Here is an 18,293-nt window from a genome sequence, read left to right as displayed (position 1 = left end):
CCTAAAAGATCACGCGCTAATGATTTCTGTCGATGCGGTATATTATAATTCAAAGCGTTTATTATTGAACGAACAATGAAAATTTTGAAGGAATATATTTATTTACGATTTAAAAAGAAATTAATGCAACGGTTTAGATTAATACGTGTTCGATAACGTGTACATGATCTTTTACTGATTATGGATTTATACTTTATTATAATTAATTATGCTTGCCTTGACAATTTTGTCTTCAAATGTGACATATCAAGTATCGATAGATCATTACATACATCGTTATGTTACGAAAGAGGGTTGTTGAAGGAAATCAAGAGTACCGCAATAAACAATGAGATTTATTAACTTCGAAAACTATGAATAGAAGTTGAGCAGATTCGCCGACGTCGTTATTTCGGTCGGTAGAAATAATCTCGGGATTACTTCCGCAAAAGCGAATAATTCGCTTCATTACAAATGGCTTTTTATATCGCTCAGTCGGAACATTAAAGCGATTAAACCGCTCGGTCTCTCTTAATTTTCCAACATGAATAATGTTCGAACAGCAGATCTAGATCGTTTCTCCCCGCGCGTTGCTTGTTCTGCAACCCATAAGTTTACGACGTAGGAAATGACAGTTTATGCCGCCGTAGTTATTCGTCGGTAGTTTTTTCTTTCAATGCATCCGTTTATCTCGGAGTAAATAATTGGAGACTGCCGATGGGAAGCTCGACAAGATACTTTTAGGCGTTAAATTTTAGAAGGTTTTAGATCTTCTCGGCAAGTTACATGTGAGAGACTTTGAACGGTACTCCTGCGGAGATAACCGTGAGGATTGCTTGGTCTTTTTAACGATCGTCAAAATCAATGACAGCCCCGGTAACACGAAAACTGCGCTTCAGTGAAAGAAAGAATTTGCGCGTCGGCCTTTCTCTGCTTTGGTTCCCGGTTTCCAAATATTGAACTGTAACACAAGTAATTTGTGGTACATCATACAATGTCGATATTTTTAACAAATTCAAGTGACTGGCAAACATCACTTCGTGGAACACGCGCTATAAGTTTTTACTTTGATTATTACATAATTTATTTTCAGTAAAGCTTTTGCAGATAATGAAAATTCATACAAATTAGTATAGTTGCGTATTCGGAGTGATTATTACTTTCGCAGTCGCTCCGAAGAAACGTCTCTGTTCTGCGCGACGTTGTGCAATTTATTATTGTACATTCAATAAACATACTGGATAACATTATTGCAAGCTCCATTCTACATCGATAATTTACGTCGCGATATATTCTCTTCGAAAGTTCACAAATCACAGCATTTAAAAGACTCGTTAGATATAGTATCGAAATTACGCAAGGATGTCCCGAACGAGCGGTCGATAGACTCAGGACATGTCTTGCATATCAAGAAAATACATTTCCTCTCACTGTCACGTCACTAAAGATAAACACATTCCTATATACAGTACATATAATTCTATAACACATAAATTTTCGCTACAAAATTTTTTTTTCTAATATTTAATCCCGGTGACAGAGAATGTCATTCGCGAAGTCAGATGGAGTAAATTCTGTTATCTATTATCTAGTTTTACGACAAAATACTCGATTTACAATGGCATAATTAATTTTTAATGCACGTTTTGCGGTCCTTGAGAAAAATGACGACAAAGCCTCCTCGTTATCCGTCAGAGAAAATAATGCCAAAAATTATGCGTTTTATGTGGAAACGTTTATGAAATGTTCAGCGAAAAAGATATTCATATTTTAATGTCATTAAAGCAACGTACTCTTAATTGTTTTTGAGAACTATGGAGCGCACCGCTCGCATTTAACAATAATTATGCCGCTGTCGATGTAACATACTGGAACGCGAGAAATCATTTCTGGAAAGCAACTACGCGTGATTCACACTTCAGTTTTCGCGCGCCTGTATCAGTGTCATTGATAGCGCGGGTTTTTTTTTGCATCATTAATTTTAACTTGCACGCGCTGCACGTGCGTTACCCCTCTGGTAAGGCTTCGCGGTTTAAAAATGACATCGTATAAAAAATATACATGCTGGAAGCATAAGTACGAGCATTCGACATAGGAAGGAACAGAGAAAAGACTTTCTCGTCTAAGATTCGATGTGCCATGACGAGAAATAGCTAGTTAAACTTTAAACTATTCTCTAAGCGTAGTAGATTTCAGATCTCCCTCATTTTGTCGCTCCCAGAAACGTTCGGGCGCAATAATACTCGTTTAATTAACGTTAGACGTACGCCAGGTGAACGCACCAGTTTACTTCCTCTTACATTCTTCCAAGTGTTTATATAATAATCTTAAATAGGAGAATGACGTAACATGAAGGGACCACGAAACAACATTGGTTTATCCACAGTCGAGCGTTTTAGCCATAAGAAAAGATTAAACACTGACCTTTAATAATCATGGAATTTATATCAAACTGACGATTATTAATTGAACATTAATTCCAAATACTTTCGATGATGACAGCATTTGCGCGCGTTAGTGGTTCCTTCGTTGACATCAAACACAATTAGCAAATTGCTCCGAAATAGAAGAGCCGATAAAAGTCAAACCGCAGATAAATATAAACGTGTTAATACAAATGGAATTGCTTCCATTTTTCATTGGAATTATCATGGATGCTGTTACTGGAATATTTCTCTAATACTATGTTTTACTTCAGTTCACCGTCAAGATCGATTCACTTCGACAAGCATTGAGAAGTCAATTATATCGACATGGGCTTGTATACTTGTATGCCTATAGTTCGGCTCTTATTTGCTCTTCTCGAAAGTTTACATCAAAAGTTCGTTTCTGTCGTCCTTTTCATCGACCTAATTAGATAGAATTTGATAGTTCGGTAACTGTCCGAACGATAAGACTATCGCCGCAATATCGGGAGGAGGAACTAGAGCAATTTAAATAGAGAGTAATTGCAAATTGACTCCCAGCTTTGTCAAAAGCCTTGATAGAATTATTTGGAACAGCGTTGTTAGAGATTATTTGTTATTTGCACAATTGTGCCACTTTTAGAGAATTACAAATAATATCTTCTAAGATTCTTAGTACGCCGCCTGATCTATTTTATCATTCGTGATCCACCAAAACTGGTGTAAACACACGTACACACGCAACTATTGCCTTTGATGAATTTGGTTTCGAAATGGAGCTTGTTACAAGTAAAAAATGCAGAGCCATCAAATATCAATTTGTCTAAATTCGTAATAACATTGCGAATTGAGTCTGTAATCATAAATGGTATAATCTTGTTTGTATTGCCAATCAATCCTACGTAAATTAGAGCGAAAACAACTTTGATTTGAACTAGCGCACGCGAATATCGAGAATTATGAGACTGGGTACAATTAGGTTGATCGATTGCGCAGCGAAATTTCGAGTGAAAGATAGGGAGTCAGCGGTCGGAAAATTTGATGAATATGGAGATGTTTTCTTAGTAAAAGCTCGAATAAATGTCTCCCATTAAGCTTTGAAATTCAGAAATAATTATCTCGACGGTTATATGAATTAAATATTTATGCAACGATTAGGTTTCTCTTATTTAAACAACAGTATTTTTTCATATAAATGCACTTACATATAAAAAATATCATATAAGTGAAAATTCATTTTTTAAATAAAGATCTCTCTATGGGATTCAATTTCTGTTAACTTTGTAGCTGATATAGATATATATTGGAAATTGTTCTATATCTGACTGAAATAAACATTTTTTATTTAGCAAGATATGCTGAAGTCCGATACTCTGGTATATCTAGAACGCTCTTACGATTTAACTTTATATTCTTACCGTGTCCACATTTTTACGTGTTTCAGTCAGAAGCCAGAAGCTGTTCACGTAACAATTTTATATGTTTGCCTTGCTGTGAACGCTATGAGAAACACCGCGGTGATTACAGATTCGTGTTATAATTATACAACGTATATACTTGCAAGCAGAACTCGACAATCACAAAACTGATAGTTTTGATGATGAGTTATCAATTTTGATGTTTTTAATTGATTCACGTTAGATTTAAAATCAAACGATTATGTATGTTAAAAATCGTCTGATTTAAGCGGTCAGTTTACTTGAAGAAAATATTGCTATATAAAATTATATGACGCGAGTTCGAATTCTGATAATGACACGAATCATTTTTTATCACCCACACATGTTTACATTTATTTAAAAGCTTTCTGATTGATTCATAGAGTCTACCGATCTGCGAGACGTGGATAACTTGTGGAAAATAATGCATTAATTTGCTCCATGATGGGCTTCGCCGATTAATTAAATTGAAAAATAAGCTTGGAGACTTGATAATTGCGCTTCAAATTTTCACTGAGAAAACGTCGACTCCAGCTTCATCGAATTTCGAGCCTGTGACAACCTATCGATTCCTACTTCTCTGTACTTAGCCCGATCAGGTTTCTCTCGACATAGAGTAGAATTCCCCTTACGTTCTCACCACGATACCGGGACTGACTACACGCTTTCCGTCGTGGTTCTGCTTCGTCTCGCGTATCCCGCGCGTGGCTTCCCCCTCCGTTTAACGGAGGAAGCACGATAAAACTTTATCTCTCTCGCTGACGCGATCGAAAAATAACGACAACGCTCTTCTGGCCGCGGTCATTTTCGTTTCGTTCCATTGGTGTCGTTGTCGTGGTGACTCAGCTGTTTCTACGATCGGCAGCAGTTATTTAGATAATCGGTACGCACGTGCCTTTTCATCGCGTGATTTTTCCAACGCGAAAGTATTGCGTTCTTGGCGATTCGATCGAGACGATTTACGAGTTCCAAACGAGAACGGACTAGGTCCGTATAAATATCTAAACCTAGGGATCTCTCGAGATATTACGTCCTTCGATCATAAATTGCTTTGCAAATTTACGCGTGTCTATTAGAAAAATAAATACCTCACCGCGAGACGCATTTGTATGCATCATTTAGAACAAACTGTAACATTGTAAACTATAATTATCGTTTACAATGTAATTTATATATCACAAAATTCTACGAAATTACTTTCAAGAAATAATTCGAGATTAATCACTTGTATGCAAAGTCGCTTTTCACGAACGAAATTATTTTTTCCCGTAATTGCCCTGTGAATTTTAATCTATTATAATAAAATCTAGATTTGAAGAATATAAAGTAACAAAAATTTAATTCCACATACAAAAATTAGTTTGATATTAATCCTCTTCAGGACAGAGCTTTAACTTTCGAAATAAAACTTCTGTTACGCTAAAAATATAATTAATATTAATATTATTTACTTTAAAATTATTTTATATTCTAAAAATTTACCATTGAACTTTCAGTTCTGTAGATAGTTGGCTACAGAATTTGGAGCTGAAATTTGTTGTTAGATCTTTTGCACAAGTGAAAAATTTAAATCGAATTATAAATTATATTAACTATTCTTATTTTCCTTCAATCGTCGCTCCCATCTCTGTGTAACTCTAAATGATATTGCATATATCCTATCGATGATTAAAGTTCGTGTTAATTAAATGTTTTACAGTTAGCAACTTGCTAATTAGCAATGAGCTAATTAGCGGGTTGTTTAATAGCTCTTATTTTTCTGTTTAGCATGCTTTTTTTAAGAACAAATTAAGTTTTCAGTATATTTTTCTACAAAGTCTTATTACGAGATGGAACTTGGATAGGGGATGAAGATGTAGATACTTGGCGACGATTCGTCAGGATTTATTCAACAAAGGGGCGCATTTTGCAAAATTTGTATAAGAGCAACTTTGTTGCAACTAAATCCATACATAGAAGTTTCTTTCTCTGAAACGCTGTTTCAGCACGAAAGATGTAACAGCCAATATAATTTTTCTTAATTATAATTTCCTCTCCCTTTCATTGTTTTTTTTTGCGCGAATGATAAGCCCGACCGGTTGAAGATATTACATCGCTGTAATGATTAAAAAAAATTAAGTACGTACGTTGGTTACTTTCTGGTATGTTCTCTTCTTTTCTCTCTTCGATAGGTATATACTTCTATGTCTCGAACGATTTGTAACCTACTACGCTAAACAAAGGCGGTTAAAAAAAGAAGAAGATGGGAAAGGATTCGAGCACGACCGAACGCTAATATTTTTCGTCGCTTTTTATTCGTGAGAAAATCAAGACGAAGAAGACGAAATCAATTAAAACGAACGATTGCGGGCGTGTCGATCTCGCCGCCTCATGAGTCTTTCGCAATGAGAGGGTAATCCGACTTTTTCTCGCGGTATATCACTGATACATAAAACTTTCACGCACGCCTATTTACAGAAAGGATTGAGAATGTTTCCTTGCGGAACTCGCAATCTCAAGATTCATGGAATTGACAACTAGGCGAAGTTACTTTGCTTCTCTCGTCGCGCTTGCAAGAGGAAATTAATTTACAGCCGAGTTGATGAAGACGCGAAATGCAATTCGCGCCTTTTCCTCTATCCCCTCGGATGATATAACAGTCATCCAAAAACGATGACACTGATGAAAAAGCACACGGTTGCTTAACAAGAGGCGGACAGGTTGCAAGGTCGATCATGTAAAGGAAAGCCCTTGGAAACTGTCCGTAATTTTTTTTTGTTCTCCTAGATTTAGCACACGCACACACTTTTCTTTGCGATCGACAGTCATCGATCTCGACAGAGGAAGGATCTCCCGTTTCTTGGCACTGACACGAGTACTTGTCGAACTATCTCCTAGGGCACTCTCCTCAAATCAGTCCTCAATCACAAGCGGAAGAAGCTTCGAGCAGTTTCCTCGATATCGAAGATGCGATTCCCAATTTATCGGACGCAGGATGACGACGATTCTCCACTCCCGGTTGATTGTCCCAGAACAATTCCCTCCCTCTTGTATGTTTCTGATAACTTAAATGATAGCAGGAACCCATTCTTGGCCACTTTAATGCGCCTTAATTTCTGCCGGCTAGAGTTTAGTCTCGCGTGGAAGATCAGGTAGACTGTTGCTAGGTGCTAAGAGCCCCAGGACTTCCGGAATCTCGTTCCGAGGCTCCTTAGCCAAGACTGTACCGTTGGAGCCTCTGAAGATCGGCTTGTCATTCTCGTAGTTGTACACGGACAACGTGCTGCCGTACTCGTCGATACATTGCAGTACCGCCGAAGCAGGCAACACTGTAGGCGGTCCAAGAGGCGGCGGTGGACAGCTTTCCTCGATATAATTGATGTGAATACCTTCTAACGCGTTCGGGGCGTTCGGGCTGGTCGACGATAGCTCGGTCGGCGTGTAATACTCGCTGTTGACGTCCTCCAGACTCGCCCCCGCCACCAGATCGTCGATCTTCGCCTTGAAATAGGTGTCCATACCGTTGAGATCGTCCTTGGTAGGGTCGAACATCATGGAGTCGCTCTTGCCGCACGAGCCGCTCCGGCAATTGTCGAAGTAGAGATTCGGCAGGTTCTCCAGCACCTTGGCCAGCGTCTGCTGCTGGTATTTGTAGCTCTCGCGCAACCGCAACACCTGATGGGCGCTGAACTTGCGGATCTTGTTCCGTTGGAAGACGTAGTTCTCGCGTACCCAGTTGAGCTGGCTGGTGGAATAGTCCCGCACCCTTTTCACCTGCGGAAGAGCAACAAAATAGACGCGGCTAGATGCGTATCTATTTGTACACGCGACGATATTTCGCGTTATCTCGCTACTTCTTTCTCTCGACGGAGAATCGTTTCGTCGAATGTTGAAAAGCGACGGCGTGCACGGCGATGTGTCTAATGAATGTTTCACTACTTCGCACGTAACAGGCTCGCCGCGCGTTGTAAGAGGATCACGTAGATCAGATGGAAAGTGAATTCGATAAGAAAAGAAATTGAACCAATTACGACGAAGCACGGTTCCACGCGAGAATTCCCACGGCGTATCGTACCTGATCGTAGTACTGATCTCTCAGCGCGGTCAGGTGGGTGGTACCGTAGTCCCGTATGTCTCGTATATGCTGCATTTGACCCTCGTAGCTGTCGCGGATCCATTCCACTTGCTGAACGCAATTGTCCTTAATTCTGTGCACCTGCTGCGTGTAGTTCTCCCTCAGTCTCTCGAGTTGCTGGCTCTTGTACTGCTCGATGTTGTCGAGCATCTGGTAGATCTGCTTAGCCCGCGGCGTCACGCCCACGTGTCTGCAGCACAGGCACCACTTGATGCATCCGCACCTGCGGGAGATTCGTGTGGGGGAGAACGTTAACGAGAGGGTTGCGAAAGGAATATAGAAAGTTGGTCGGAATCGTCAGGTGGAGTTATCGATCGCGCGTCCTGACCTTCCGCCGACTCGTTCGCTCTACTCGTCAAAGTTGAAGCTCTCGACGAGCCTGTTCACGCGGACAGTTAACGGCTCTATTAGCCGACAATACGAGCGTATGCGTTTGACGCAGTCGCGCGAGAAATAGCATACGAGAAGAGAGTACACATGGCTTCTTAATACTTAATCAAGCGTAATTACGCTTGATTCTCAATTACTAACTCTCCGCGTTGCTGGATACTCACCTCAACAAGATATACCGCAGCAGCTGCACCGCCAACGTCAGTAGAAGAAACGCCAAGGTGCAAAGCGCGCCGACGACGATGCTAAAGATCTTGATGTTGTGCAAGGTTATCGGGTCCATGTGCAGCGTCACGTAGACGGTTTCGTTGGCGATCGGGTTGACCGCCGTGCACTTGTACTTGCCCACGTCCTGCCGCATCAGCGTCGCGATGTAAAGGGAGCCGTTCTCCAGGACGCGAATGCGCCCGTCGTCGACGACCGGCCGGTCCGTCCGCCAGCTGTGCACCTTGGGATGCTCGACGAACGCGTCGGGGAAGCCCGGGTCCGGCACCCAGTGTAGCACCAGGCCGCTCGGGGTCACCCAGGTGAGGGAGGGCGCGGGATTGCCGCTGAACTCGCATTCCAGCAGCACCGGTTTCAGGAGGAGGTACTGCTGGGTCTTGGTAGCTCGCACGAGCCTCGGCGGGCTGCACTCGAGGTAGCGCAACGTCCGCAGGATGTCGACGGTGCCGTCGCCCTCGTGGCCGCACTTGAGCCCGCTCTGGAAGGCCGCGCGCAGATGCGCCCTGCTCTCCGACCACTTGACGAACCAAAACATACGGCAGTCGCAGGCCCACGAGTTACCCTGCAGCTGCAGCTCGTCCAGCAACGGCAGATACGCCACGTTCGCCGGCAGGAAGGTCAAATCATTGTTGCGCAGGTCGATTCTACGCAGGGACGGTGTCTCGTTGAGAGTCAGCTGGCCGATCTCCCGCAGCGTGCCGTTGGTTACTTCCAGGGTCTCCAGCTCGGCCAGATCGGCCAGATCCTTGTTCCGAAGGTTCTCCAGTTTGGTCCCGGATAGCAGGAGGGTCCTCAGCCTGCTGACAGGCCGCCAGACGTCACCGGGCAGCGACGAGATCGGCAAACGGCTGAGATCGAGCCATCGTAAACTGGCGAGGCCTTGAAACGCGGTGTCGGAGAGACGCGCGATCGGATTGCCCCCGAGATCGAGGTGCTCCAAGGCCGTGAGGTGGCTGAAGAGGCTACGTGGCAGCGCGTCGATCTCGTTGTCGGCGAGATCGAGCACCTTGAGCCGCGCCAAGCCGGAGAAGAGCCGGGACGGCAGCTTCGTCAGGCGGTTGCCGGCCAGTCGCAGCTCCAGCAGCTGCCGATTCGGCTGAAAGCTATGGTCCGGCAGCGAGACCAGCCGGTTACCACTGAGATCGAGCCGCACGAGCTCCCTGGTGGGCGCGAACGCCTGGTAGGGGAGTACGGAGAGCAGATTCGCCGCCAGGCGGACCTCCTGGAGGCGATTTAGATGGCGGAACAGCTGCTGCGGCAGCGCGGTCAGCCGGTTCCCGGTGAGGTTCAGGTACTGGAGTTGATGCAACGGATGGAAGACTCCCGACGGCAGGTCGGCCAGTCGATTATCACCTAGATCGAGCCGCTCGAGGTGCGCGGCGGCCCCGAACGCGCCTGCCTCCACTCTCTCGGCGCCGCTCGACGACCAGGTCAGACTTCGCAGCCTGGCGACTCCCTCCAGGACGGTCGCCCGGATCGCGCTCACCCGGACGTTCCTCAGCGACACGCTCGTCACGTCTCGCGGCAGCGCGAGGCCGGACAGCTCGCGCCCCGCGCATCTCAGGCTGCTGCCGCCGCCGCCGTGCTTGGTATGATCCGCGCACTCGCACCCATCTGGACATTCTACTCGCGAGGACGACGGCAGGGACGCGCCCGTCAACGACGGCAGCGTGTCCGAGGGTGTACCCGCGACCCGCACCACCGCCGCCACCACCACCGTGACCAGAAACAACAACCACCTCAAGCGCGGGCCATCACCTCCCCTCGCCACCCGCATTCCTAAAACCTGCAATGTGATGATTTGCACGGGTACAGCGATCTCCCATGTCCTGACGGGTGGGCTTTTCCTCGCGAGGGACTTTCTCCAACTACGGCCCGTTGCGAACCGCACTTCTCTCTCTCTCTCTCTCTCTTTCTCTCTCTTTGCCCGACGGTGTCGACCTTTTTTTATGCCGTCGACCGACCGAAGGACAAAGATTCTATTTACCGTAAATAGACTACACTTTTCCTATCTCTCGCTCTCCTTTCTCTCTCTCTCTCTTTCTTTTCCACTCTACCGCTAGCAGTTTAAATATATCGATCACTCGACCACGTGCTCGTCGCGCTCGCCAGCCTAACGCAGCCCTAAGAACCCTCGAGGGCCTTGCAACTACCTACCTGCCGAGAATCACGCTCGTGTTCCCCGCAGGCTATCCCGAATTTATCGCCCCCGACGGGAGCGACACTGGACGGGCAGTAACGCGAAGAGAAAGGAGTCTCAGGGCTCCGACCGTACGCGAACGGTCCGGCGTCGTGGCGTCTCGACGGATGACGGTGCGTGGATGGTGCTCCTGGTGGCTCGTCGTCGTCGTCGTCGTCGTCCGTCCGTACTGTTGCCACGTCGCGCCGGTAACATATTTGCTCGCGTACCGTACCGTACCTTATCGCGTACCGTGGTTCGCACCGGCACCGACGAGCAGATTCGACCTCGCGGGGAGGGGGGGGGGAACACCAGGCTAGGGGCACGAAGAACGTTAAACCGATGAGCTCACGCACGCACGCAACAACTGTACGCGAGAACGTTTATTTTCCTTCGAGTCTATCCCTCCTCTCTCTCTCCCCCCTTTCTCTTTGTCTCTTCTCTTTCGTCCCGCCTCTTCCTTCTTTCCTCTTATCCTACCGCCGCACGCGATAACCGTCCCCGGCGTCGTGTGTAGCAACGCCGCGGCCGCGCACCACTTGTCACGCGTGTCACATGACACGCTCGTGCATATCGCGCTCCCGACGGCCGGCCGCGTTCGCCCGCCGCGCGTCAGATGCAAGAACCGACTATGGAGCGGAGCTCCGGCCACGGCTCTGGCGGAGCGGGTTCTCCTCGTGGCGAGCACCGGTTCGAGCGAACCGGCAACACCGCCGAGACTCCCCCAGTCGCTCGGCGCCGACGCAGACTCGGCCCCGGCACTCTGCGAGCAGGATGCAAGAGAGAGAGAGAGAGAGTGATGCAGGGGATGACGCCGAGCGCGAGCGAGAGGGAGGCGAGAGAACCGCTGTGAAAGAGCGGGGCTCAACGGGCTCAACGAAAGGCGCGGATGAGGCGGAGGCGGGGAGAGGGGGAGGGCTATGTGGAGGGCAGCCCCTCCCCCCCCTCGGCAACGGCTGTGTCGAATGCTCGGTGAGAGTTGGGAGATTTCTCGCAAGCCGTTCTACCCGCTGCTCCGAATCCATCGAATGCCCGGCCGGGACGCGCTCGCCCGTTCAACGCGCGTCGTCCGCGATCTCCCGCCTGGCGCGACGACCGGGGCGGACGTCTATTTCAGCGTCGTCGGTCGCGCGTCCTCCGCGAAGATGCGCCGGACACCTTGGTCGCGGGCTGGGCCCCGTCTATCGCGACATCGCGATTGACGATCCGAAATAGTTTCAAGTTCAGTGCCAAATTAGCGTTTGGTCGCGGCTGAGGAACAATTGCGTTTCAAGCCTTGATTGGCTCACTTTCGTCAGCCTCGTCTGCTTCGAGAGGGAAAACTGGAACGATCTTATCGGCCCGCATTTCACCGCTGACATTCGTTAGAGTCAGACGAAACCCGAGATCTCTTGGCGGGTCGCGTAAGGTAGACTCAGGATTCATCGGGCAGTTGAAGGAGCGGGACTGTTGCTCCTGCTGGGAATTATAAATAGAAATTTACGAACAAGACTATAGAATTACGGGTGAAAAGAACTCTTAGGAGCCGGTCCAGAATAAACTGGGAGAAGGAAAGATCTTGGCCCCGGTCGGCTCGTAAATAGTATCCACCAGATAGGGACGTAGGATCATAAATAGAATACCGTAATAGAAGTTCTAGAACTCATCTATAATGGAGAGAGCTCGGAATGTATGGATTCGAGAAAAATGTTCCGCGCAGTTCTCACGTACGGTTATAAATAGCCGCTGTGCGTTGTACGCGACTGTATTTTGATATCTTTTGCGAGTCTGTTTTCGAAATCGGCGGACGCCTTATCGCGGTCCCTCGACGAATGCCAGGGAGATAAAGGAACTTCCGAGGCAACGCTGCGACAGCCAGGCAACACCGGTCGACCTCGAGTCCGCGAGACCGTAAACTTTGATTCCCACCGACGAACCGGTCGTGCAGACGGTAGAATTTCACGAGCATCCGGACCAGGAGGATGCTCCCACGCTCTTGCTCGCGTTAATCAAATCTATTTCGCCACGGTGCCCCGATGTCTAGCCGTGGCGCGCGGGTCTTTCGGTAGAAAGCGCCGAGTTGTCCCGCCAGCTGAACAAAGTGTAACTCGCGTCTCGCGTACGGATTTAATACGATAAAACGCTCCCTCGAAAAGAACCTTGCAACCCCAAGGGCCCCAAGGCATAGACTTATATACTAAACCGCGCCATCCCTATGGACGCGCTGTCCTAAACATTAGAGTGCAGACATATCAAAAGAGTTCGTGAGTGGGAAGAAAACGAACAAGTTAGACAGAGACACATTGACTCAGTTCAGCTCTTCCTCTCTTTCTATATCTTACGACCGACGCCTCCTACGGATGGCGCAGTCTAGTATATAAGTCTATACCTCATATACCCCAAAGGGAGACAATAAAGATATTATATCGATCTACGTATTTCTGTAGAAATTGTTTTGGGTTTCGTAATTCTACCCAGTCAGAAATGACTCGGCGACCGACGTCGAAACGATGCCGTGTCGACATCGAAACCGCCATATTGACGTCGATCAACGAGTCACTTCTGACTGGGTGTGCCGAGTTCAAGTCTCTAAAGGCCCGCGTGCACGATGCTAGGAACTTGGTCCAGGCCTTAATAGTGGTACTTGTCGGCCTTATTTGTTTCAAAATGGCACGAGTTAAGCCAACGGCACACGATACTATTTTTCCTGCTGGACTGCTTACGAGAGCCAATCAGGATTTAGCCTTGAGCCTGTATCAGACTACGGATTGAGATTAAGATTAAATTGTAATTTGACCAATCGCAAAAGTTTAGTGACTTTTATTCTAATCAGTCAAATTTCAATCTAATCTCAATCTCAATCTCAATCCGTAGTCTGATATACGGGCTTTAAGTCACCCGATCTAAAGCCAACGGCACACGATACAATTTTTCTTACTGGATTGCTTACGAGAACCAATAAGTTTTAGATCAGGCGACTTAAAGCTAAAACCAACGGCACACGATACGATTTTTCCTACTGGATTGCTTACGAGAGCCAATCAGGATGCAGAGTTTTAGATCAGGTGACTTGAAGCTAAATCCTGGTTGGCTCTCGTAAGCAATCCAGTAGGAAAAATAGTACCGTGTGCCGTTGGCTTTAATCCTGATTGGCTCTCGTAAGCAATCCAGTAGGAAAAGTAGTATCGTGTGCCGTTGGCTTTCTTTCTTTAAAACTGTACTGTTGGACACAACGACGCGCGGTCTAGGGTCTATTTAGTCTCTATATAATTTGAGATTTTCTTTCCATGCATTTTACACGACATACAAGCAGACGTAATGCGGTTGTCATTAGCCCACGTAGATAGGCACTTTCTGCTGTAACCGAAGACAAAGGCGCTACGTTCTCATCGTTGCACTTTGCGTTATCGAACTATGAGTCGTCGCGACATAGTCCGGCTGCTTGTAATATAATCGCGATGACGCGGACGAGAAACGAGTGTGTTTTCACTTTTACCTCGCTACGCTTTCCCGTGGAATCCGCTCGTTCGCTTCACGATTTTACCTGCGCCTTGGGAAAGCAGCGTAGAATTTTCAACCGCGTCGTCGAACAAGCTATATATATATTTATATATCTATATATAAATGTCGCGTGCACAGGTCCGAACGCCCGTGGAGTCTCTCCTTGTGCGCTGCCATTTCGTCGATTTCTGCCCGAATGCGAGAAGCGTATCGTGGCGCATTTCAACGATGTACGAGGGTGTCCCTTAGGTCCCCCGCCGTGCAATATCGATCCGTGACCTAACTTTGTTCTTCGCTTTTGTGCCGTACATTACGGCATACAGGCCATCCAGAGTCAAATCGGAAACATCGTTCAACGCTGTTTCCAAGCTCGGGGAGGTTTTCGGTTTAATCCGAATCCGAAATCGGTTTAGAGAGGCTTCGCGCGGATCGATGCTTCTCAATGTTCTCGCTGACGAGAACGAATCTAATCTTCCCTATCGATTCTGGAACGTGTATATAAATAAAACGTACGCTGTCAACTTTTTTGTAGTGTCATACCTATTGCACTCACAATTTCGTGTCATTTTTAACTGCACTGACAATGAGCAGAAATAGCGGCGACACCTGGTAATCCTTTGAATTGGTTAAAATCGACTCGAATCGACATTCGATGACATGCGAACAGCGTAGCAAGAGTGTGCTAACTGTAGGAAGTTTTGGGGCGACCTTACATAACCGACAGTTATATTTTAAATTTCTGTAATTTGACGAATTTTACAACTTCTGCCGCTGGAATGGGAACGCGCACATTTGCGACGCGCGTAATTCTTACTTGTTCCGTAACAAGGCAATTATGTAACGCGACGTTTATTTGCAAACAATCAATTCGACGGCGGGGGAAGTGCGCGTGCAGATATCGCCTTGCGAACCGAGTGGCAGCTCGGTTAATTGCGCGCAATGGTAGCGCGCGAGGAAAAACAATTTCGCGGCCGAATTAATGGGAACGAACGTCGCCGCGTCGCGCGGCACGTTTGCGGCCGTAAGGCCGCTTATTGCGCGAATCAGGAGCAACCAATTGTCGATAAACCACGCGATTTCTCCGCGAGATGGTTATCCCTCTCTTGTCAGGCGCGAATAATCGAAGCCTGGCTCTCCTCGTCCCGTTAATAGATCCGTCTTCTCCGTCGGTGCACACGACGAAGGTCAATAATCCGATAAAACTATTTGCGTGACAAAGAATCTGCGACGCGTTATTGGAACATCGATCGTCCTTACGCAAGCCAGCCATGGGAGCGGGATCGCCGTCGCGTCTTGCGACGTGCAATATGACATTACGTTTTAACGAGAGGATTGTAACGCGGTTCCGATCTCCGTTAAATTACGGCCATAATGATAGATTGGTAATCCCTTGATTTGGAAATACCTCTTTCCGGTGTTTCCTCCAGCTGGAAATACTCCTCGTTCTAACGTAGAATTTTGTTAAAAATAACAGAAACAGAGCTCCTGAAGATGAACAATCAAAATAAATAAGGAAAAAGGCAATGGAGCCGAAGTGTACGCGTTTATTAAATTACAAACGAGTGTGTTGCAATTACACTTTTAGCACTTACATCCTGCTTTGTCGCTAGGAGCTTTGTTTTTTTTTTCTTCAAATTGCCGGTATAATAATACAATTTGGAATTTTTAAAATTGTTTCTCTTATTTTTAATAAAATTCTACGTTAGAACGAGAAGTATTTCCTGCCGGAGAAAACACTGGAACGAAGAGTTTCCGAATCGAGGGATTATCGGTCTCTATAATTATGGAATTTTGTCCTGTTGTCTCGTTCAATTCGAAGAAATGAACTCGTTTGAATTTCGTTAATTTGGAATTAAGGCGGTGCATTGCCTCCTTCGGAATCCTCGTATGCGGCAGCAAATCAAGGTTTCGTTGCGTTAAACGGCGGGCATTTTTGTGTCGTAACCGTTCGATAAATAATCTGCGTATGCGAAATTTTCTCTGCGCTGTCGAAAGCGCATTTTATATGCGCGCAATCACGTGCTATCGCGACTCGGCTCGAATCATTTGGAGACGATATGAACCTCGTCGGGGCCGTTTCGGTCTAAATTATTGATCCCCGCCTTTCGTTCCTTCCTTTTTGACGGACAGATTGTTTCGCGCGAGGCACCAGCGTCTCGCGCTCGCTCGCTCTAGAAACTCGTGGCATTTCTCTTAACGATATCCGCGAAAATCATTCTCAGATGTTATTCGCGATCCGCTCTCTAAAAGTCAGTGGCTTTTCACTAAAAACAATGAACAGTCACTGATTCACAGTTATATGCCTAGTGTAACCATAGTATAACTAGTATGCCCACTCTGTCATTTGTTTTGTTTAGCGTTGATCCTTTCTGCGCATCCGCCATTATTTTGGTGGAGCCAATGAGAGAAAAGTTGTGTGTGTAGCAGTGTGTATGGCGGAATATCACGTGATCGGGACCACAAAGATCAAAGGGCCGGCAGAGAATGGACCTACTAGTTATACTAACGCTATAAGTATACCACTGCGATTTTCAGTACTATGCTTGCAATTGGAAATTAGTGACTATTCACTGTTTCCAGTGGTAATCCACTGAGTGACTTTTGGAGAGCGCAGTAGAGGCACATTTGCAATGTCATCCAGCTTGATCGAGCTGGCCTCTCTCTTCATTACGAAACGACAAAAGAGTTGCAAATGCGCATTATCGTTATCAAGATTTAAGCACGTGTTCAGGCCGATGTTTGCGATGTGACCTGCGCCATTTCCAAGATAAACGCCTCGCGCGCGTGTGATGCGACGGCATTCATCAAATGTGGCGGCGCTCTTCGAGATTAATTGCGCGACGTTTTGCGGGACAGAATTAATGGGCAACCTCCGACCTACTCGTACGCAGAAAAGGATGGCCCGCTTAAATTTAGTGGGCCGTCGGCGTTATTGCTCATGCGACATCGATCGATAACACGAGCGTCACTTGATATTTTCCGCAAAACTATTAATCGTTTAATCGTAATTTTACATAGATTCAATACGACTTTTCCGCGCACTTTCCCTTCATGAAGGCCGAAAACTCATAGCTTTGCACATTGAGAGCCAAGTTAGGCTTCCAATCCTTGAGGGATCGAGGATGTTTTCAGGCCCTTTACCTGCAAGGTTTGTATTACTAAAGAATTCTTCACATATTTTTGTAGGGTTCCTCGAGCAGCTATTATTTGGAAGAAAAACTCAGAGTGCTAGGAATAGTTGGACGTTTAAGGGCTAAAATACTTCGATTATCTACTACAATAATAATTGTATTCAAAATTGGCGAAAAGCAATGCGCGTGAAAGATGGAGATTGTAGTAGACGAGAACATGGTCTTCTGCAATTGGGTCACTAATTTTAAGACTGGACTCCCAAAGTGTACAACAATTCTATGAGAATCCTTCTCTCGAATGTAATGATTAGAGGCGTGACATTTTTATGTTATCTTTATACGCAAAATATCGCAAAATGCCACACCTCTAGTAATAATTCGTGTGACTTCCGACGTTGTAGAGCTTGCTCAAGATATTTTTCTCTGTTCTTCTATCGCATGTACTCTTTCTGGTAAGATTATATTCCCAAAGATCTTGATTCTCGATTTATATTGATCTTGTTCACGTTTTACACATTAATCCTTGAACCGGGACCTTGTGTGCCCTCAAATATTTATTCTCGAACGAAGTTTCGAGCCGTCCGCCACTAAATCCAGCAAGTATCTCTTTCGGCGCCTCGCGTAAATGTAGAGGGTGGAAAAGGACCTCGAGATATCCGGCCGGCATACCTGCCCTCCACTTGTCTAAACTGTCACGCTCGTTTATTCGTCGGCACGGCCTTGAGCGTCGCCCTCGACATATAATTTCGACTACGACCTACAAGAGCTAATGGGGAGGGTGAGAAGTAAAATCGCGAGAGGACACCGAGCGGTGCTAAGTTTCAAAGCGAAACTTGTACGGCGAGAAGCGTTGACGGTCGATAATGAAATTACGTAATAATTAATAAAATGCGAACGGTGGACTAAATCGTTCTCGAGAACGGTATTGTCGAGCAAATAGACACTTATTTC

General features: G+C 46.1%; 2 protein-coding genes across 2 annotated transcripts in view; one reads left to right on the top strand and one right to left on the bottom strand.

Annotated features, from left to right (window-relative positions):
- Positions 1 to 18,293, top strand: part of LOC105568729 (putative oxidoreductase GLYR1 homolog) — a 42,611-nt gene that overhangs the window by 6,021 nt on the left and 18,297 nt on the right. The gene's annotated exons all lie outside the window — the stretch shown is intronic.
- Positions 315 to 11,553, bottom strand: LOC105568728 (leucine-rich repeat and immunoglobulin-like domain-containing nogo receptor-interacting protein 2). Its single transcript, XM_012024596.1, has 3 exons — positions 8,492 to 11,553; positions 7,878 to 8,160; positions 315 to 7,576 (listed from the first exon to the last, which is right to left on the bottom strand). Exons 1-3 carry the CDS (start codon positions 10,327 to 10,329, stop codon positions 6,926 to 6,928), a joined length of 2,772 nt encoding a protein of 923 aa, XP_011879986.1. The 5' UTR covers positions 10,330 to 11,553; the 3' UTR covers positions 315 to 6,925.

This window comes from Vollenhovia emeryi, unplaced genomic scaffold (genome assembly GCF_000949405.1).
Source record: "Vollenhovia emeryi isolate VEMERY1.0 unplaced genomic scaffold, V.emery_V1.0 DF939127.1, whole genome shotgun sequence".
Lineage (NCBI taxonomy): Eukaryota > Metazoa > Arthropoda > Insecta > Hymenoptera > Formicidae > Vollenhovia > Vollenhovia emeryi.
This window is presented reverse-complemented; position numbering and strand designations above follow the sequence as displayed.